The 19298-nt window shown below is 44.7% G+C and overlaps 1 protein-coding gene across 1 annotated transcript in view; it reads left to right on the top strand.

Moving 5' to 3' along the window:
* LOC124605419 (dnaJ homolog subfamily C member 16) overlaps nt 1–19298 on the top strand; it is a 172365-nt gene that overhangs the window by 45003 nt on the left and 108064 nt on the right. Inside the window, exon 6 of the mRNA XM_047137074.1 lies at nt 11749–11950. Within this exon, the coding sequence (XP_046993030.1) occupies nt 11749–11950 (202 nt within the window). The remainder of the gene's footprint in view (nt 1–11748; nt 11951–19298) is intronic.

The following is a 19298-nucleotide window of genomic DNA, read 5'->3' as shown; positions in this document are numbered from 1 at the left end:
CTTTGCACCGCTAGGTGGCGAGAGCTGCATATCTTATGAGTCAGTGTGCAGAGTGGCATTCAGCTGGGAGGACATGTTGCGTGTCCACAGTGATTTCCGTAATACTCTGTGTTTGGTGTGTGACAATTTTATGATGGATCCGTGAACAGAACAGCGCGTGTGTATCAAATTCTGTGCAAGTCTCAGGAAAAGTGCTACGGAGACCCTTGCAATGATTCAACAAGTGTTTGGAGGACAGAGCATGAGCCGTACGCATGTGTGAGTGGCATGTGGTTCAGGGCTGGCCTTACAGATGTTGAAGATGATGCTCACACTGGAAGGCCCGTTAGCTGCACAGCACCAGACGTTGTTGCCAAACTTCAACAACTGGTTCGTGCGGATAGACGTTGAACCATTCAGAAGCTTGCGGTTGAAGTGGGTATTGGTTATGAGACATGTCAACGGATGTTGACTGACGAATTGGGCATGCATCGTGTCACTGCAAAATTTGTGCCAAGGATCTTGACTGCTGATCAGAAGGCACAGCGTGTTGAAGTGTGCACAGACCTTTGTCAGACTGCATCTGATGATCCAGCCTTCTTGTCACGGGTTATCACTGGCGACTAGAGCTGAATTTATGGTTATGACCCAGAGACTAAGCAACAATCGTCCCAGTGGAAGAGCCTGGGCGCTCCAAGACCCAAAAAAGCAAGACAGGTGAAGAGCAAAGTGAAGAACATGATCATCATTTTCTTTGATACCAAGGGAATTGTGCACAAAGAATTCGTCCCACCCAAACAAACAGTGAATTCCGCATACTACTGTGACGTTTTGAGACGGCTCCATGAAAACGTGTGGCGACAACTGCCCGAACTTTGATGTCAAGGGAACTTGCTGCTGCATCACGACAACAAGCTCTGTCGCAGGTCCTTGCTCACTAGGACCTTTTTGGCAAAAAACAACATGGCAGTTGTACCCCACCCACCGTACTTGCTAGATTGGCACCTTGCGACTTTGCGCTAATCCCAAAACTGAAACTCAAGTTGAAAGGCCGTTAGTTCGACACTCTAGAGAGGATTCAAGAAGTATCGCTGGCGGTGATAAACACCCTCAAAGAACAGGACTTTCAGGAAACACTTGACCAGTGGCAGAAGCACTGGGACCGGTGTGTACATATGGATGGGAACTACGAGGCATATTTTTTAAGTAAGTACCGTTTTGAAATTTAAAAAAGACGTGCTAAGATATCTGAATAATTTTATTTTTACATGAAAGCCTGTACCTTAATTTACTTTTCTACATAATTTCAGCAAAGTGACGCCCTTGCTCATCTTCCATGAACTGTTGCTTTGATTCTGGTGTGACATAGGCCACCCATGTTTCATCGCCCGTAACAATTAGGCTTAAGCAATCATCACCGTCGTTGTGGTACCACTCAAGGAAAGTCGATGCACTGTCTAAATGTTTGGTTTTGTGCACATCCGTCAACATTTTCGGTACCCAACATGCATGCAGTTTTCGGTAATTCAAGTACTCGGTCACAATGCCGTACAAAACAGTACGAGAAACATTAGGAAAGTCATCCATCAAGGAGGAAATCGTAAAGCGTCTCTTTTCTCTCACCTTATTGTCCACTTCCTGCACCAAACTTTCATTAACGACCGAAGGACACCCATTCTGTTGTTCATCATGCAGATTTGTGTGGCCATCTTTAAATGCTCTCACCCACTTTCTTACCATTCCATCACTCATAATGTTTTCTCCGTAAACTGCACAGATCTCACAATGAATATCAATCACTTTTAGGCCTTTGGCACTAAGAAATCTTATAACAGCCTGTACTTCACAGTCGGTGGGACTCATGATTATCGGAGGCATGTTAAACACTCGGTACACAATCTAAACAAGGAAGAATCAGACTGTAATGGCGTCAGTGCCTAGATTAAGGTACAGGCTTTCATGTAAAAATAAAATTATTGAGATATCTTAGCGCGTCTTTTTTTATATCAAAACAGTACTTACTTAAAAAAAACATGCCTTGTACTTCGAGGGTGATGGTGACAATTGGTCCAAAGGTAAGGTTTTCAACAGATGGCAGCACCAGTCCCGAACATTTTGGATAGCACCTCGTAAACTTGCACTACTGTGGTAGGTGTGGGCTTCATGTCTATCTTGGCTACAATAATGCATTCACTATGCTGTTCATAGCAGCTTATCCGTGTTCCTATTTTTTATTCATTATTAAATCTATTCCTGCATTACCGCTATTTGATTTTGTATTTATGGCCCTATATTCACCAGACCAGAAGTTCTGTTCCTCCTGCCACTGAATTTCACTAAATCCCGCTATATCTAACTTTAACCTATTCATTTCCCTTTTTAAGTTTTCCAACCCCCTGCACGATTAAGGGATCTCACATTCCACACTTCGATCCATAGAACACCAGTTTTATTTCTCCTAATAACAACATCCTTCTGAGAAGTCCCTGCCCGGAGAACCAGATGGGGGACTATTTTACCTCCAGAATATTTTCCCCAAGAGGACGCCATCATCATTTAACCATACAGTAAAGCTGCATGCCTTTGGGAAAATTATGGCTGTAGTTTCCACTTGCTTTCAACTGTCTGCAGTACCAGCACAGCAAAGCTGTTTTGGTTGATGTTACAAGGGCAGTTCAGTCAATTGTCCAGACTGTTGCCCCTGCAACTACCGAAAAGGTTGCTGTCCCTCTTCAGGAACCACATGTTTGTCTGGCCTCTCAACAGATACCCTTCTGTTGTGGTTGCACCTATGGTATGGCTATCTATATTGCTGAGACCCGCAGGCATCCACACCAATGGCAAGGTTCATTGTTCACCTTATATCCTCCTTTCAAGACACTGTCAAATTTATTCACCTGCTCTTCTAAGTCCTTCACTGTCTCCGACAGAATTACAGTGTCATCACCAAACCCCAAAGTTTTTATTTATTATCCCTGAACTTTAATTCCTACTCCAATTTTTTTGTTTTTTCTCTACTGCTTGCTCAATGTACAGACTGAATAAAATCAGGGATACGCTACAACCCTGTGTCACTCCCTTCTCAACCATTGCTTCACTTTCATGTCCCTTGACTCTTATAACTGCTGTCTTAGAGATTTTCTCCGCTTGTGGACTTGGTGTTGTGTTGTCATCATTATCATTTCATCCTCATCCCCGTCGCACAAGTCGCCCAATGTGGCGTTGACTGAAATAAGACTTGCACTCGGCAACCGAACTTCCCCGATGGGGCCTCCCGGCTAACAATGACACACACTCATTTCATTTTGCCTTGTGCATTCCTAAATTTCTCCGGAATCCAAAGTTGTCTTCCCTGAGGTCGGCTTCTACCAGTTTTTCCATTCTTCTGTAAAGACTTCATGTTAGTATTTTGCAACAATGACTTATAAAAATGACAATTCAGCAATGTTCCCGCCTGTCAGCAACTACTTTCTTGGAATTAGAATTATTACATTCTTCTTGAAGCCTGATGATATTTTGCCTATTTCATGCATCTTGCTCCCAGATGGAAGAGTTTTGTTATGGCTGGCTCTCCCAGGCTATCAGTAGTTGGAATGTAATCTTGTCTACTTGCAGGCTCTTGTTATGACTTACACCTTTTGTACAGTGCTCTGTCAAATTTTTCCCATACTATCATATCTCCCATCCCATAATCATTTATGTCCTCTTCCATTTCTGTTATATTGCCCTCAAATACATCTCCTTGTGCAGAACCCCCATACGCTCCTTCCATCTTTCAGCTTTCCCTTCTTTACTTAAGACTGATTTACAATCTCAGCTCTTGATATTCACACAGGTGGTTCCTTTTTTCCAAAGGCTTCTTTAATTTTTCTGCAGGTGGCTTCTAGCTTTCCCCTAGTGATATATGTTTTTACACTCTTATATTTGTCCGCCCATTATTCCTGCTTAGCCATTTTGCACTTCCTGTCAATCTCATTTTTTAGTCTTTTGTACTACCTTTCACCTGCTTCATTTACTGCATTTTTATATTTTCTCCTGTTATCAATCAAACTGATATCTCTTATGAAACTTCCTGGCAGATTAAAACTGTGTGCCCGACCGAGACTCGAACTCGGGATCTTTGCCTTTCGTGGGCAAGTGCTCTACCATCTGAGCTACCGAAGCACGACTCACGCCCGGTACTCACAGCTTTACTTCTGCCAGTACCTCGTCTCCTACCTTCCAAACTTTACAGAAGCTCTCCTGCGAACCTTACAGAACTAGCACTCCTGAAAGAAAGGATATTGCGGAGACATGGCTTAGCCACAGCCTGGGGGATGTTTCCAGAATGAGATTTTCACTCTGCAGAGCACTTGCCCACAAAAGGCAAAGGTCCCGAGTTCGAGTCTCGGTCGGGCACACAGTTTTAATCTGCCAGGAAGTTTCATATCAGCGCACACTCCGCTGCAGAGTGAAAATCTCATTCTGGTGATATCTCTTATGTTACCCAAGAACTTCTACTTGGCTCCTGATGCCTTCTGTTATCCATGAGTTCTTTTTACAGTTTTTGTCATATGCTGTTATGAAGGGGAAGCATTCATCGAAAACACTCATGAATTCTGATACGAAAGCATTGTAGTTTGTGTTTACTGAGTACTGCTTGCTGAAAGACCAGGATGTTTCATTTAGTCTTGAGACAAATGTATTTACATTGTGTTAGCTGAAGTTGCTGACTCGTTTCACTGTTACAGTTTTATCTAAATTTGTCAATGAGTTAGTAAAGCAGTAAAGGAAACAAAAGAAAAATTTGAAATAGGAATAATATCCATGGGGGGGGGGGGGGGGGGGGGGGGGGAAAAAATTAGAGGGTTGCCGATGACATTGTAATTCTGTCGGAGACTGAAAAGGACCTAGAAGAGCAGTTGAGCAGAATGGACAGTGTCCTGAAAGGAGGATATAAGGAGAATACTAACAAAAGGAAAATGAGGGTAGTGGAATGTAGTCAAATTAAATCAGGCGATGCTGAGGGGATTAGATTAGAAAATGAGACACTTCAAGCAGTAGATGAGTTTTGCTATTTGTGGAGCTAAATAACTGATTATGGCCAAAGTAGAGAGGATATAATATGTAGACTGGCAACGGCAGGAAAAGCGTTTCTGAAAAAGAGAAATTAGTTAACATCGAGTATAGATGGAAGTGTCAGGATGTCCATTCTGAAAGTATTTGTATAGAGTGTGGCCATGTATGGAAGTGAAACATGGATGATAAACAGCTTAAACAAGTAGAGAATAGAAGCTTTTGAAATGTGGTGCTACAGACGAATGTGAAGATTAGATGGGTAGATCACATAACTAATGAGGAGGTTCTGAATAGAATTTGGAAGAAGAGAAATTTGTGGTGAAACCTGACTAAAAGAAGGGATCGGTTGGCAGGACACATTCTGAAGCATCAAGGGATCACCAATGTAGTACTGGAGGGAGTGTGGGGGTTAAAATTGTAAAGGGAGACCAAGATATGAGTACAGTAAGCAGATTCAGGAGGACGTATGTTGCAGTAGTTCTTTGGAGATGAAGAGGCGTGTACTGGATAGAACATCATTGAGACCTGCATCAAACCAGTCTTTGGACTGAAGAAGACGACGACAACCTCACAGTTGATTTCTGCAGAGATTTTTTAATATATATCTATTATTTTTTTTATAACTTGAAATTGGTAAGATCTTACTATCATGTGAGTACATGTTCCATCTCACATTTGCTATTTGAAATTCACATGTGAAAAATTTGCAGGGCACTCCTCTCACTTAATGTTCTTACTGATCACTATGTTAAGAACATTGGTATAGAAGTTGTCATCCACCTGACAGTGGACCTATACAGGTATCCAGTATGCCTCAGAAAAATAAAACATATCCTTCCAACCATGTAGCTCTTACACTGATTATGATTCCCACCTAGACCATGGCTCAAGACTCATTGTAATTGTCACAATTCAGTACATTCTTCATTGCTTCCACACTAGATCGTGTTTGGAATATCTCAAAATGTAAACTGAGATTCATCGTAGAACATTGTCAATGACCAGTACTGTTAGCTCTATCATTACGTCCCGTACATCACAGTAGTCTGGCATGGCAGTTAGTGGCGATTGTTGAAACACACTATGCTGCCATCTGGCCATTCTACTGGACACTGTGCTTTCTTCACAGGTCACCTATGAGATGAGTAGGGAAATGAAGTCGATAGTCACTTTTTTATATCATGGGACAGGAACAGACATACATACAAACCGCCCAGATTTGATGCTAATACATCATATTTGCATCGTATGCAAAATACTTTGAATAAACGAGTGATTGCATTTTAAATAAGTTATTCATGAGTTTGTTGTTTCATTATTTAATCTCTGAATTTAGGCATTTGTCCACAAGTCCATACCCACAAAGTTTAAATACACCAGTTAAAAGTGTACAAGCCAAGAGAAAATGAAAAAGAGAGAGGGAGAGGGATATGCGGAGCAGTGACAAACTTGTTCCAATTCACTAGTTGGTCTGTGTACCATGTGTTGCATACCTTCTACAACCTCCACAGTCATATTCACAGCTGTTCCTTCTCCAAAAGCTACTTTATTTAGTCACGAGAAAATACCTTTTGCCCCTCTCTTTACACTTGCAAGGAACTTCCTTCATTCACGAGGAAACACTCTTTGCAACTCTTAATTACATTTGAAAATGGTGGTGTTGCTGTGACTCATCTCAAGCTGGCCAACTACTCTTCCACTATCATAGCCACTTGGGTTGTTTTTAGCCATATTACAATAATATTACCAAGATAGGTGGCACAGTGGTTGAGCGTTGGTCTGACATTGGGAGGAATAATGTTCATTTCCCCGTTGATCATAAATAATTATGTTTTATGTTTCCCCACAATCACTTTTGGGGTAGGCTTTTGAAAAGAATAATACCCTTCCCAACTTTTGTCAATCTGAGCCTCTGTTCTGTCTCTATAGTGATATTTATGTTCATGCCAAGTAGCCTCACACTGTAGCTGCTGCTGCTGTTGTTGTTGTTGTTGTTGTTGCGGTCTTCAGTCCTGTGACTGATTTGATGCAGCTCTCCATGCTAATCTATCCTTTGCAAGCTTCTTCAACTCCCAGTACCTACCGCAACTTACATCCTTCTGAATCTGCTTAGTGTATTCATCTCTTGGTCTCCCTCTATGATTTTTACCCTCCACGGTGCCCTCCAATACTAAATTGGTGATCCCTTGATGCCTCAGAACATGTCCTACCATCCGATCCCTTCTTCTAGTCAAGTTGTGCCACAAACTCCTCTTCTCCCCAATTCTGTTCAATACCTCCTCATTACTTATGTGATCTACCCATATAATCTTCAGCATTCTTCTGTAGCACCACATTTCGAAAGCTTCTATTCTCTTCTTGTCCAAACTATTTTTCGTCCATGTTTCATTTCCATACATGACTACACTCCATACAGATGCTTTGAGAAATGACTTCCGGACACTTAAATCTATACTCGATGTTAACAAATTTCTCTTCTTCAGAAACGCTTTCCTTGCCATTGCCAGTCTACATTTTATATCCTCTCTACTTCGACCATCATCAGTTATTTTGCTCCCCAAATAGCAAAACTCCTTTACTACTTTAAGTGTCTCATTTCCTAATCTAATTCCCTCAGCATCACCCGACTTAATTCGACTACATTCCATTATCCTCGTTTTGCTTTTGTTGATGTTCATCTTATATCCTCCTTTCAAGACACTGTCCGTTCCATTCAACTGCTCTTCCAAGTCCTTTGCTGTCTCTGACAGAATTACAATGTCATCAGCGAACCTCAAAGTTTTTATTTCTTCTCCATGGATTTTAATACCTACTCTGAATTTTTCTTTTGTTTCCTTCACTGCTTGCTCAATATACAGATTGAATAACATCAGGGAGAGGGTTGAATAACATCAGGGAGAGGCTACAACCCTGTCTCACTCCCTTCCCAACCACTGCTTCCCTTTCATGTCCCTCAACTCTTATAACTGCCATCTGGTTTCTGTACAAATTGTAAATAGCCTTTTGCTCCCTGTATGTTAGCCCTGCCACCTTCAGAATTTGAAAGAGAGTATTCCAGTCAACATTGTCAAAAGCTTTCTCTAAGTCTACAAATGCTAGAAACGAAGGTTTGCCTTTCCTTAATCTATTTTCTAAAATAAGTCGTAGGGTCAGTATTGCCTCACGTGTTCCAATATTTCTACGGAATCCAAACTGATCTTCCCCGAGGTCAGCTTCTACCAGCTTTTCCATTTGTCTGTAAAGAATTCGCGTTAGTATTTTGTAGCTGTGACTTACTAAACTGATAGCTCAGTAATTTTCGCATCTGTCAACACCTGCTTTCTTTGAGACTGGAATTATTATATTCTTCTTGAAATCTGAGGGTATTTCGCCTGTCTCGTACATCTTGCTCAACAGATGGTAGAGTTTCGTCAGGACTGGCTCTCCCAAGGCTGTTAGTAATTCTAATGGAATGTTGTCTACTCCCGGGGCGTTGTTTCGACTCAGGTCTTTCAGTGCTCTGTCAAACTCTTCACGCAATATCATATCTCCCATTTCGTGTTCTTCTACATCCTCTTCCATTTCCAAAATATTGTCCACAAGTACATCACCCTTGAATAGGCCCTCTATATACTCCTTCCACCTTTCTGGTGGGTAGTATCTAGCTTACCCCTAGCGAGATAAGCCTCTACATCCTTATATTTGCCCTCTAGCCATGTAGCTATTTGCTTTCAAACTTTGGTCACTTATGGAGCGAAATGTGCAACTTTTATTTCTGGATATATGCCCCAATCATTTTGTCCAAATTTTAAGTTTTCAGTGGTTTCCTTGTACTGCTGTATGTGAATGCTGATATGGTGGATTGAGCTTGTGCTCAATTTCTAATGTCAACATTGCAGAAGACATGTTAAATTCTTATCCTTCTCAAGTCTCCTTGGATCAACACACCGACTGATTCCAGAAGATCGGTCCTGATAGTGAACTTGATAACACTTGCCCTTACTGTTGAGACAACCAGGTTGATAGGGACCCATAACAGTTCATTGCATCACTGCTGCACATTTAGAGGTGTGGAAATCTTGATGTGGCTTAGCAGTTGTCACTCAGTTTTTATTCTTTATTGATATTTTCGTCTTCATTACAGTGGTATCTAAAATATATAGACTGTCCAGTAACATTAATGAGGCCACTGCCTATGTTCAATGTCAACAAGAAATAGCCACTCAGTGACAGCAGGTGGCAGCACTAGCAGTGGAGGGTGTATATAAAGCATGTTGGGGGATGCGGAAAACAGTGCATTCGTTGTAACGCAGAAATGAGCAATTTAGCAGATGTCCAGAAGGGCTTGATAATTGGCTTTCAGGCCAAAGGTGGTAGCATTTCCAAAACAGCTAAGCTTGTAAACTGTTCGCCTACATCGTGGCTAAAGTACGAGGGGGGACCCAAAAGTAACCGGAATCGTAATGCTGTACATTGTGTACTTGTAGTAGCAGCTTGTGCCGCCAGAGGCTCGCAGTAGGAGCTCTGCTGAGTCATTCTGCCACGCGGTGTCACCCAACAGTGAGAAGTCTGGTTTCTTTGGCAGTTCTTTGAGTGTGTATACAGTGCAGACGTGACACAAGGAAATGGTTAGTTCTTACGAACAACATGCGGCAATGAAGTTTTGTTTCATGCTGGGCAAGAACCCAGCAGAAACTGTTGCAATGATTCAGACAGCCTACAAAGACCATTCTCTTAGTAAAACACAAGTGTACGAATGGTTTTCTCAGTTTAAAAATGGAGAAATGGTGGTTGAAGATCAGCCCCATTCCGGTCAACTTTCAACTGCTCGAAGCAAAGACAACATCGACAAAATTCGTGATCTCATCAGTGAAGATCGACGCAAGACAATCGAGCAACTCTAGAACTTGTCCAGGTTGTCCTTGAGCTCAATTCAGCGCATCTTGACAATCGATTTGGGGATGCGAAGAGTGGTAGCAAAATTCATGCCGAAGCTTCTTACCGGAGATCGAAGGGATCATCGCATTCAAGTCTGTCTTGAAATGAAGCATGCATTCAAAGCTGATCCACATTTTTTTCAACAAAATCATCACAGGTGATGAGTCACGGTGCCATGGGTACGATCCAGAAAGTAAACAACAGTCATCACAATGGAAGTCACCTGGCTCACCTCGACCAAACAAAGCTCAACAAGTGAAATCGAATGTGAAAATGATGTTGATCTGTCTTTTTGACATCAAAGGGATCGTACACTCTGAATTTGTCCCTGAAAACCAGGCAGTAAACCAACAATTTTATTTGGAGGCTATGAAACGACTTCGCACAAGTTTGTCGCGAAAACGTCCGGCTTTGTGGGATTCTGGCATGTGGTTCCCGCATCACAACAACGCTCCCGCACACACAGCTCTCAGCGTTCGCCAGTTTTTGGTCTCAGCGAAGAGACTATCTTGACCCACTCGCCCTATTTATCGGATTTAGCACCCTCAGACTTCTTCCTATTCCTGAGGATGAAAAGAGACTTGAGAGGGAAACGTTTTGTGGATGTGGAAGTCGTAAAACCCGATGTCATGAAAGTGCTAGCAGGTATCAAAGAGGACGAATTTAAAAGGTGCTTCGAACACTGGAATGAACATTTGGACAAGTGTATTAATGCTAATGGAGAGTACTTCGAAGGAGATTAAGGTTGTATTTGAAAACAATAAAGTATATGCTTTCTAGAAAGAAATTCCGGTTATTTTTGGGTCCCCCTCTTATGCAATGATGGCGAAAGGGTGCTGTCCAAAACTGGCGCCAAGGCAACTGCCACAGCCCATAGATGACAGGGATGACCGACGGCTGCCGAGATGTGTATAAGTGAATAGATGTGCAGTTGGTTGAGCAACTGACCTCTCAGATTAACCAAGTGTCTACCAGCAGTGTCTCCTCAGTGAACGTTGCTGCACATGAGCCGTCACAGCAGGCACCTGGTTCATGCACCCATGCTGACTGCTTTTCATTAGCAACGAAGGCTGAAATTTGCACGCTAATATCACAACTACATGTTCATTGAATTGTGACAGGTTACCTTTTCGGAAGAATCACATTTTATGCTCAATTGCACAGACGTGTGGTGTATATAGCATGAAACGTCGTAAAGCAAACGCCTTACAACCAGGCGGAAGTGTATGGTCTGGGGAATGTTTTCATGGAATTCCCTGTGTGAGCTCGTCATTCTGGATGGCACAGTGGATCAACACATGTATGCAACTATCCTTGTGGACCAAGTCCACCCCTACATGCAGTTCGTTTTCCCTCGGCTCTGTGGGATCTACTAGCAGGACAGTGCAACATGTCACGCAGCTTGCAGTGTATATGTGTGGTTCAAAGAGCACCAGGGCGAGTATTATACACCCTTGGCCACCAAACTACCCAGATTTAAACCCAGTTGAGAATCTGTGGAACTTCCTCACTCGAGCTCTTTGCACCATTGGTCCTCAACTGAGAAACGTAATGCAGCTGGCCATAGCACTGGAGTCAGCATGGTGCCACATCCCTCTCAATCCCTCTCAGAACCGTGACTGCCTTCCTGCATGTCTCAAGCTGCAAAAGGTGGTCATTCAGGTTTTGACAGATGATCATATTAATGTGACTGGACAATGTATATTTATCAAAGTAGCAAATTCAATTTCTTGTATTTGGCAGCATCTTAATAACTATTAACATATTGTTGCTAATCTTTTTTTCTCTTTTCAGGTTTGTGCAACTGAATTCTCCTGCCACTGGATCTGTTCAAAAGAAGTACAAAGTTCCTAGTGATATTGATACTCTATTGCTTTTCAATGAAAATATTGATCGTCCGGTTGCAAGTCTGAGCATGTCAGACATGCCAATAAAAACAATGCAGGATATTATTAATAGTAACAAATATCTAATGCTTCCCAGATTGTCTTCACAGGTCAGATGCCAATCCTAGATTTCTTTGTAACATTACTGTAATCATTCTGATGTCTTATTTGAAAAAGATAAGAATTCTTGTACAGTTTACTGTTTTATATGCATTTACAGTGACTTTATGTGGGGTTAACATTTTGGAGACTGATCTTGCAAAACTATGTAAGGATTGCTAGAATAGCGTTTTAAAGAAGTTTTGGAATATTTAGGTATCAGGAATGAGAGTTAATAAGTACGCTCAATATTACAGAAAATAAAGGTCTAAACATCTGTTTGTAGATGGATATAAATATCAATATTTTATCAGCCTGCATGAAAAAATGACACGTAGAACATTCAGTGTTCTAATCTTGAAAGAATTCATAAATAAAAATTTTAAATTTTGTGTTAGAACAATCAGGCATACAAAGTGCTACAGTGCAGTCAGAACACTGTCAGCAAAACTTTTTCCTGGAGGATTATTTTGTTTAATTCTGTACAACAAACATATAAAAAAGGTTTTATATCACCTCGGTTCTGAGAGTTCTGGAACCTGTACAGAAAATTGGAATAGAGATCGACATAAACATCATTTCCGCCCTTTTTATTGCTCATAGAAACCACACATTGCATGTTGTACCACCATACAGTGAGACCTTCAAAGGTCGTGGTCCAGATGGCTGCACACACCGGTATCTCTAATACCCAGCAGCACATCCTTTTGCATTGATGCATGCCTTATTCGCCGTGGCATACTATCCTCAATTTCATCAAGGCACTGTTGGTGTAGATTGTCCCACTCCTCAACAGCGATTTGGCATAGATTCCTCAGAGTGGTTGGTGGATCACATCATCCATAAACAGCCCTTTTCAATCTATTCCAGGCATGTTTGATAGGGTTCATGTCTGGAGAACATGCTGGGCACTCTAGTCGAGCGATGCCGTTATCCTGAAGGGAGTCATTCACAAGATGTGCATCATGCGACGCAAATTATCGTCCATGAAGACAAATGCCTTGCCAATATGTGTATTGTACAGCCGTTACGGCGCCTTTGATGACAACCAACGGTGTACATCGGCCACACATAATGCCACCCTAAAACAGCAGGGAACCTCCACCTTGCTGCACTCGGTGGACAGCGTGTCTAAAGAGTTCAGCCTGACTGGGTCGCCTTCAAACACGTCTCGGACGACTGTCTGGTTGAAGGCATATGCGATACTCATCGGTGAAGAGAACGTGGCGCCAATCTGTAGCGGTCTATTTGGCATGTTATTGGGCCCATCTGTTATGCACTGTATGGTGTCGTGGTTGCAAAGATGGACCTCGCCATGGATGTTGGGAGTGAAGTTGCGCATCATGCAACCTATTGCGCACAGTTTGTATCGTAAAACAACGTCCTGTGGCTGCACGAAAAGCATTATTCAACATGTTCGTGTTGCTGTCAGGGTTCCTCCGAGCCATAATCCATGGGTAGCGGTCATCCACCGCAGTAGTAGACCTTGGGCAGCCTGAGCGAGGCATGTCAACAACAGTCCCTGTCTCTCTATATCTCCTCCATGTCTGAACAACATCCCTTTAGTTCACTCGGAGACACCTGGGAGCCCTTTCTGGCACAAAATAACAATGCGGACATGATCGAACTGCGGTATTGACCGTCTAGGCATGATTGAACTACAGACAACACGAGCCATGTACCTCTTTCCTGGTGGAATGACTGGAACTGATCGGCTGTCGGACCCCCTCCATCTATCAGGCGCTGCTCCTGCATGCTTGTTTACATCTTTCGGCTTGTTTAGTGACATATCTGGTCAGTCAAAGGGATTGTGTCTGTGATACAATATCCACAGTCAACGTCTGTCTTCAGGAGTTCTAGGAACCGAGGTGATGCAAAACTTTTTTTATGTGTGTATATATTCTGTACACAGTATTAAAAAAACTTGTTAGATTTGCTTTCTTTGTGAGCGACTGTATCTTGTCTTCACGTCTGTCTACATATGTACACTGCAAGCTGATGTACAGTGCATGGTGGGGAGTACATTGACAGATATTAGCGACTTTCTGTTCTGTACCATTTGCATAAGCTATAATTAGAAATATTATTAATTCTGTGGCTCTGTTTTCTATTGTCCCTACTGGTGATATATGCTGAGGTGATAAAAGTCATTGGATAGTGATTTTCCCACATACAGATGGCAGTAGTATCATGTAGATGAAGTGTAAAAGGTGCATTGGCTACTCTGTCACTTGTACTCAAATGTTTCGTGTGAAAAGGTTCCAATGTGATTATTGCATGGTAGTGTCCATTTCAGGAATCATTAGGGAATCTAATATTCCAAGATCCGTAGTGTCAAGGGTGTGCAAGGAATAATAAATTTCAGGCATTACCTCTCACCATGGATAATGTAATGGTCAATGGCCTTCATGTAATGACCAAGAACATGGTGTGTGCATAAAGTTGTCAGTGCTAACAGACAAGCAAATCAGTGTGGGATGTATGATGAACATATCTATTAGGACAACATGGCAAGATTTATCGGCAGCAGACAACTGATGCGAGTGCCTTTGCTAACAGCACGATATTGCCTGCAGTGCCTCTCCTGTGCTTGTGGGCCTATCAATTGGACCCCGTAAAACTGTGGCCTGGTCACATGAGTCCTGATTTCAGTTGTTAAAGAGCTGATGGTAGGTTTCAAGTGTGGTGCAGACCCTACAAAGCCATGGACTGCCCCCAGGGGCTCAGCATTCATTTGCTGGGTACGGGCTTGGCGACCCCGGGGTTCCTGAGCTGGGGACTGGTAAGCGCCACCTGTCCCCCGTCACCGTAAGCTCTGAGTACACTTCAGCGACCACCGTGCGGCGCGGCGGTGGAATGTTGTGTGTCTCGGGGAATGGGGATCTTGGCTTGGCCGCCCGGATCGCGAGGATGGAACAAACCTCTATAAAACACCCCTCAATCTTCCGGTGTGCTCCGCGCCTATGAGATGCATGGCTGTTGAGGTGGAACAGTCGCAAGCGGGCAACCTCTGGGGCACCTGCCACACCCCAGTTGTATAGGGCTTACTCAGGCATGCGGGGCTCTGTCTGAGCGGACCTTTAGTTCCCTAGCTGCTCGTGGGATCGAGATGGAACCCTCGAACTTTTCTTTTCCTCCCAGCGGAAAGGGTGGGCCGCTGGTAGGTTCTAACACCCAATCTAACAAGAGGGCTCGTGTAGCCAGTCCTCCTAATTCAGGTACTAGTAACAGAACGCATTCTGCTTCTCAGAATGTGTTTCTCATAATTAAAAGAAAAGATGGGAGTTTTGAAAAAGTTTCGCCATTTTATATACAGAAGGGCTTAGAGGGTATTGCTGGCACGTTAAAGTCTGTAAAGCGCCTGCGCAATGGCACCTTGCTGGTTGAAACATCTAGCTTCCAGCAAGTCCAGAACCTTCAGAAGGCACACTTTCTTGGGGAGTTTGCGATAGAGACTGACTTTCACAACACCTTGAACTACAGCAAGGGTGTTGTGACTTGCAGAGATCTCGTCGACATTCCCCAAGACGAACTGAAGTCTGAATGGTCCCGGGAAGGAATTGTGGACGTGCAACACGTTATGAAACGGGTGGATGGTGCTCTCATAAAAACTGACTCCTTTATTCTTACATTTAACAGCACCACATTGCCAGAGCATGTGAAGGCAGGTTTCCTACGTCTCAGTGTACGGCCTTATTACCCCAACCCCATGCGGTGTTTTAAATGCCAACACTTTGGCCACACTACTCTCGGCTGTAAAGGGGAAGCCACTTGTGGGAAATGTGGTAAAGCCGCTCATGAGGGAGTTGATTGCTCCTCTCCTCCCAAGTGTGTGAACTGCTCTGGGGATCACCCTGTGTGGAGTAGGGAATGCAGAGTTTTCCTTGAGGAACGGAAGATACAGGAACTTAAAACCACTAAACGCATCCCGTATGGTGAGGCAAAGAAAATCTACAAGTCCATGCAGCCGCCCACGTTCGCTGCCTCCTTTTCTTCCGTTCTGAAACAGCCTGTCTTGAAAACCGATGCCGCTACCCAAACGGAGGTTGCTACTGTCAGCACTAGCACCTGCGTTTGTCAGTGTACATGTGCTGCTGCCGTTCCTGTGAAGCCTGCTGCTCCCTCCCGGCCTTCTGACCAGGCTGTGGTAGCTGACATCATGGAACTTCCTGCCCCTTCCCGGGTCCAGTCTTGTGTACTGCCTAGTGCTGGTACACCCCCTACTGCTTCTGAGGTTTTGGCTCCAATGCCACCTCAGGCCAGAAAATCGAAGCCAAAGACAAAGGTGAAGACTCGCCCACTAAAGGAGACTGAAGTTCTACAGTCTGCTGATGTGGATGTCATTCTCTCTGACGTCTCTCTCGACTCCTCTTCTGAGGCGATGGAGGTAGATGTCAGACTGGGGCAATCGTCTCGCCCCAAAACTGAGCCTCCACCTGTTGTGGGCTCTCCTCCCCGACAGAAAGTGCGACTGAAGGTACTCCCGCCCTGATAGATGGCTCCCATTATTCAGTGGAACATGAATGGATTCCGGGCACATGTGGAGGAACTGCACCTCCTAGCACAGCAACGCCCCCTGTGCTTGTGTTTACAGGAAACACATCTCAAACAATCTGATGCTCCTGTACTCAGGGGCTATAGGTTGTATCGCAAAGATGACCTGACTGGAGACAGGGCCAAAGGCGGAGTCGCCGTGTTTGTCGATAATGACCACCACTCCTCTGCTCTCCCCCTGGATACTGACCTGCAAGCAGTTGCAGTTGCAATTTATTCCGGTCGGAGGCTTACCGTTTGCTCCCTTTATTTACCCCCTCTGGATGCAGTGAACTTAGAGGCTCTCACAAACCTTATCGACCAACTCCCCCGCCCATTTCTCCTCCTGGGAGACTTCAATGCCCATCATGTCCTGTGGGGCTCCACTTCTCTTTGCGCTCGAGGTCGAATTTTGGAGGGCCTCCTAACATCTCAAGTGTTGTGCATCCTCAACACAGGTACTCCGACTCATTTCTCTAGTGCTACGGGGTCATTCTCAGCCATTGACCTATCTTTCTGCTCTCCAACCCTCACTGACTCCGTTCACTGGGAGGTCATTGACGACCTACATTCCAGCGATCACTTCCCTATCCGCATTCATCTCCTGGATGGTGTATTGCTGGAGCAGCGGCCACCATCGTGGCTGATTGGCAGGGCTAACTGGCCACTGTTCACTCGGTTGGCTGTCTTTGACCGCCACACCAGCGTACAGGAATGGGTGGATCACATCACGCTTGTGATCCACCATGCTGCTGACCTGTCCATACCACAGTCTTCTGGCACTCTTAAGCGGCGCCTTGTGCTTTGGTGGACAGAAGAGTGCCGTTCAGCCATCCGTGACAGGCGTGCGGCTCTTCGCCGATTTAAATGCCGCCCAACAACGGTCAATCTTACCGCCTTTCGTATCGCGAGAGCCAGGGCACGCCGTGTCATTAAAGAGAGCAAGAAAAGGTCATGGCAGGAGTTTCTGGACTCCATCAACCGTTCCACTTGTTCCACAAAGGTATGGGAAGCCATCCGGAGGATTTCCGGTAAACGCAGCCGTTTACCAATAGCTGCCGTCCTGAACCAGGGATGCCTCCAAACGACACCCAGCGCCATAGCTCAGTCGCTGGCAGAGCATTTTGCACAAAGTACTGCCACTGCAACCCAGGATCCAGCGTTTCGTCGCTACCGTGCGACTGTCGAAAGAGCGAATTTGAACTTTCGGTCGAACGGTTCTGAGGCCTACAACTCCCCTTTCTCCATGTGGGAACTTGAGTCGGCTCTTACTGAGACTTCTGACACTGCACCAGGTTACGACCGCATCCGGTACTCCATGCTTAGACATCTTCCAGCGGCGTCAAAGGAAATCCTCCTTGAATGTTTTAATCTCATATGGCACACGGGAGTGTTCCCAACCTCGTGGAGGGAGGCAATCCTCATCCCTCTCCTCAAACCAGGAAAGGACCGCACATGTCCCAGTAGTTATCGTAGTATCGCCTTGACAAGCTGTGTCGGAAAGACCCTGGAACGGATGGTTAACCGTCGTCTGGTCTGGCTGCTAGAGACCAGACAGCTCCTTAGCCGCTTTCAGTGTGGATTCCGAAAATTTCGATCCACAGTCGACAACCTGACCCTCCTCGAGGCGGCTATTCAGCAGGCTTTCCTCCGTCAGCATCACTGTATCGGTATCTTCTTTGATATCAGTAAGGCATATGATACTACTTGGAGACACTGTATTCTTGCACAACTGCATCAATGGGGCTTTCGTGGCCGCCTCCCTATTTTCATTCGGTCTTTCCTGTCTCAGCGGTTTTTTCGGACCCGCGTTGGTAACACACTGTCTGATCGCTTTGAGCAAGAGAACGGTGTCCCCCAGGGCAGTGTTTTAAGCGTTACCCTCTTTGCCATAGCAATCAACAGTATAACGTCTACAGTGCGGAGTCCAGTACAGTGCTCCTTGTTTGTGGACGACTTTGCTGTTTTCTGTTCCTCCTCTAGTGTTGCATCCGCGAGCCGTCAATTGCAACTAACGGTGCGGCGGTTAGAGGAGTGGGCTGCAAAGACGGGTTTTAGGTTTTCTGCCGATAAGTGTGTTTGTGTTCATTTTAATCGTTCTCGTCGTCTTTTTACGTTGCCTGCCTTGCATATGGGGGATACTGTCCTACAGTTTGGAGACACAGTGCGGTTTCTAGGCCTAATTTTTGACTCCAGGTTGTCATGGTTGCCACACCTACGTGACTTGAAAGCCAGAACGCTGAAGGCACTGAACATCCTCAAGTGCCTCAGCCACAGGTCTTGGGGAGCGGACAGGGCGCGTCTCCTTCAGTTTTATCGAGCTTTCGTGCGCTCACGGCTGGACTATGGCAGCGAGGCCGTCTTATTTGCGGATCCTTGACGCTGTTCACCATGCTGGGATTCGACTGGCTACGGGTGCTTATCGGACCAGTCCCGTACCCAGCCTCTGTGCTGAGGCTGGCGAACCGCCACTTACCATCCGGCGGCAGCTCCTGCTGGTGCGCCAAGCTTGTAAGTTTCTTGCAGCTCCCAGCTCGCCTGCTCACCATCTTGTTGCCCATCCACCTCTGGATCGCCTTTTTTCCCGCCGTCCCCGGGCTACGTTGCCGTTTGGGGATCAGAGTGCACCGTGTGCTTGAGTCCCTCGGTGTGGAGTCTGTACAACCCCAAATCCTGGGTTTTAACCGCCTGCCACCCTGGTTACTGAAGAGGCCACGTGTGATTTTAGATTTATTGCAGTACAAGAGAGATTGCACTCCTGCCACCGTTTTTAATGCAGCGTTTTCTGCTATTTTATCTGAGCACCACGACTATGTAGCTGTTTTT

Source organism: Schistocerca americana, chromosome 3 (genome assembly GCF_021461395.2).
Source record: "Schistocerca americana isolate TAMUIC-IGC-003095 chromosome 3, iqSchAmer2.1, whole genome shotgun sequence".
Classification (NCBI taxonomy): Eukaryota; Metazoa; Arthropoda; class Insecta; order Orthoptera; family Acrididae; genus Schistocerca; species Schistocerca americana.
Note: the sequence above shows the minus strand (reverse complement) of the source record. Positions and strands in the feature narration are given on the sequence as shown.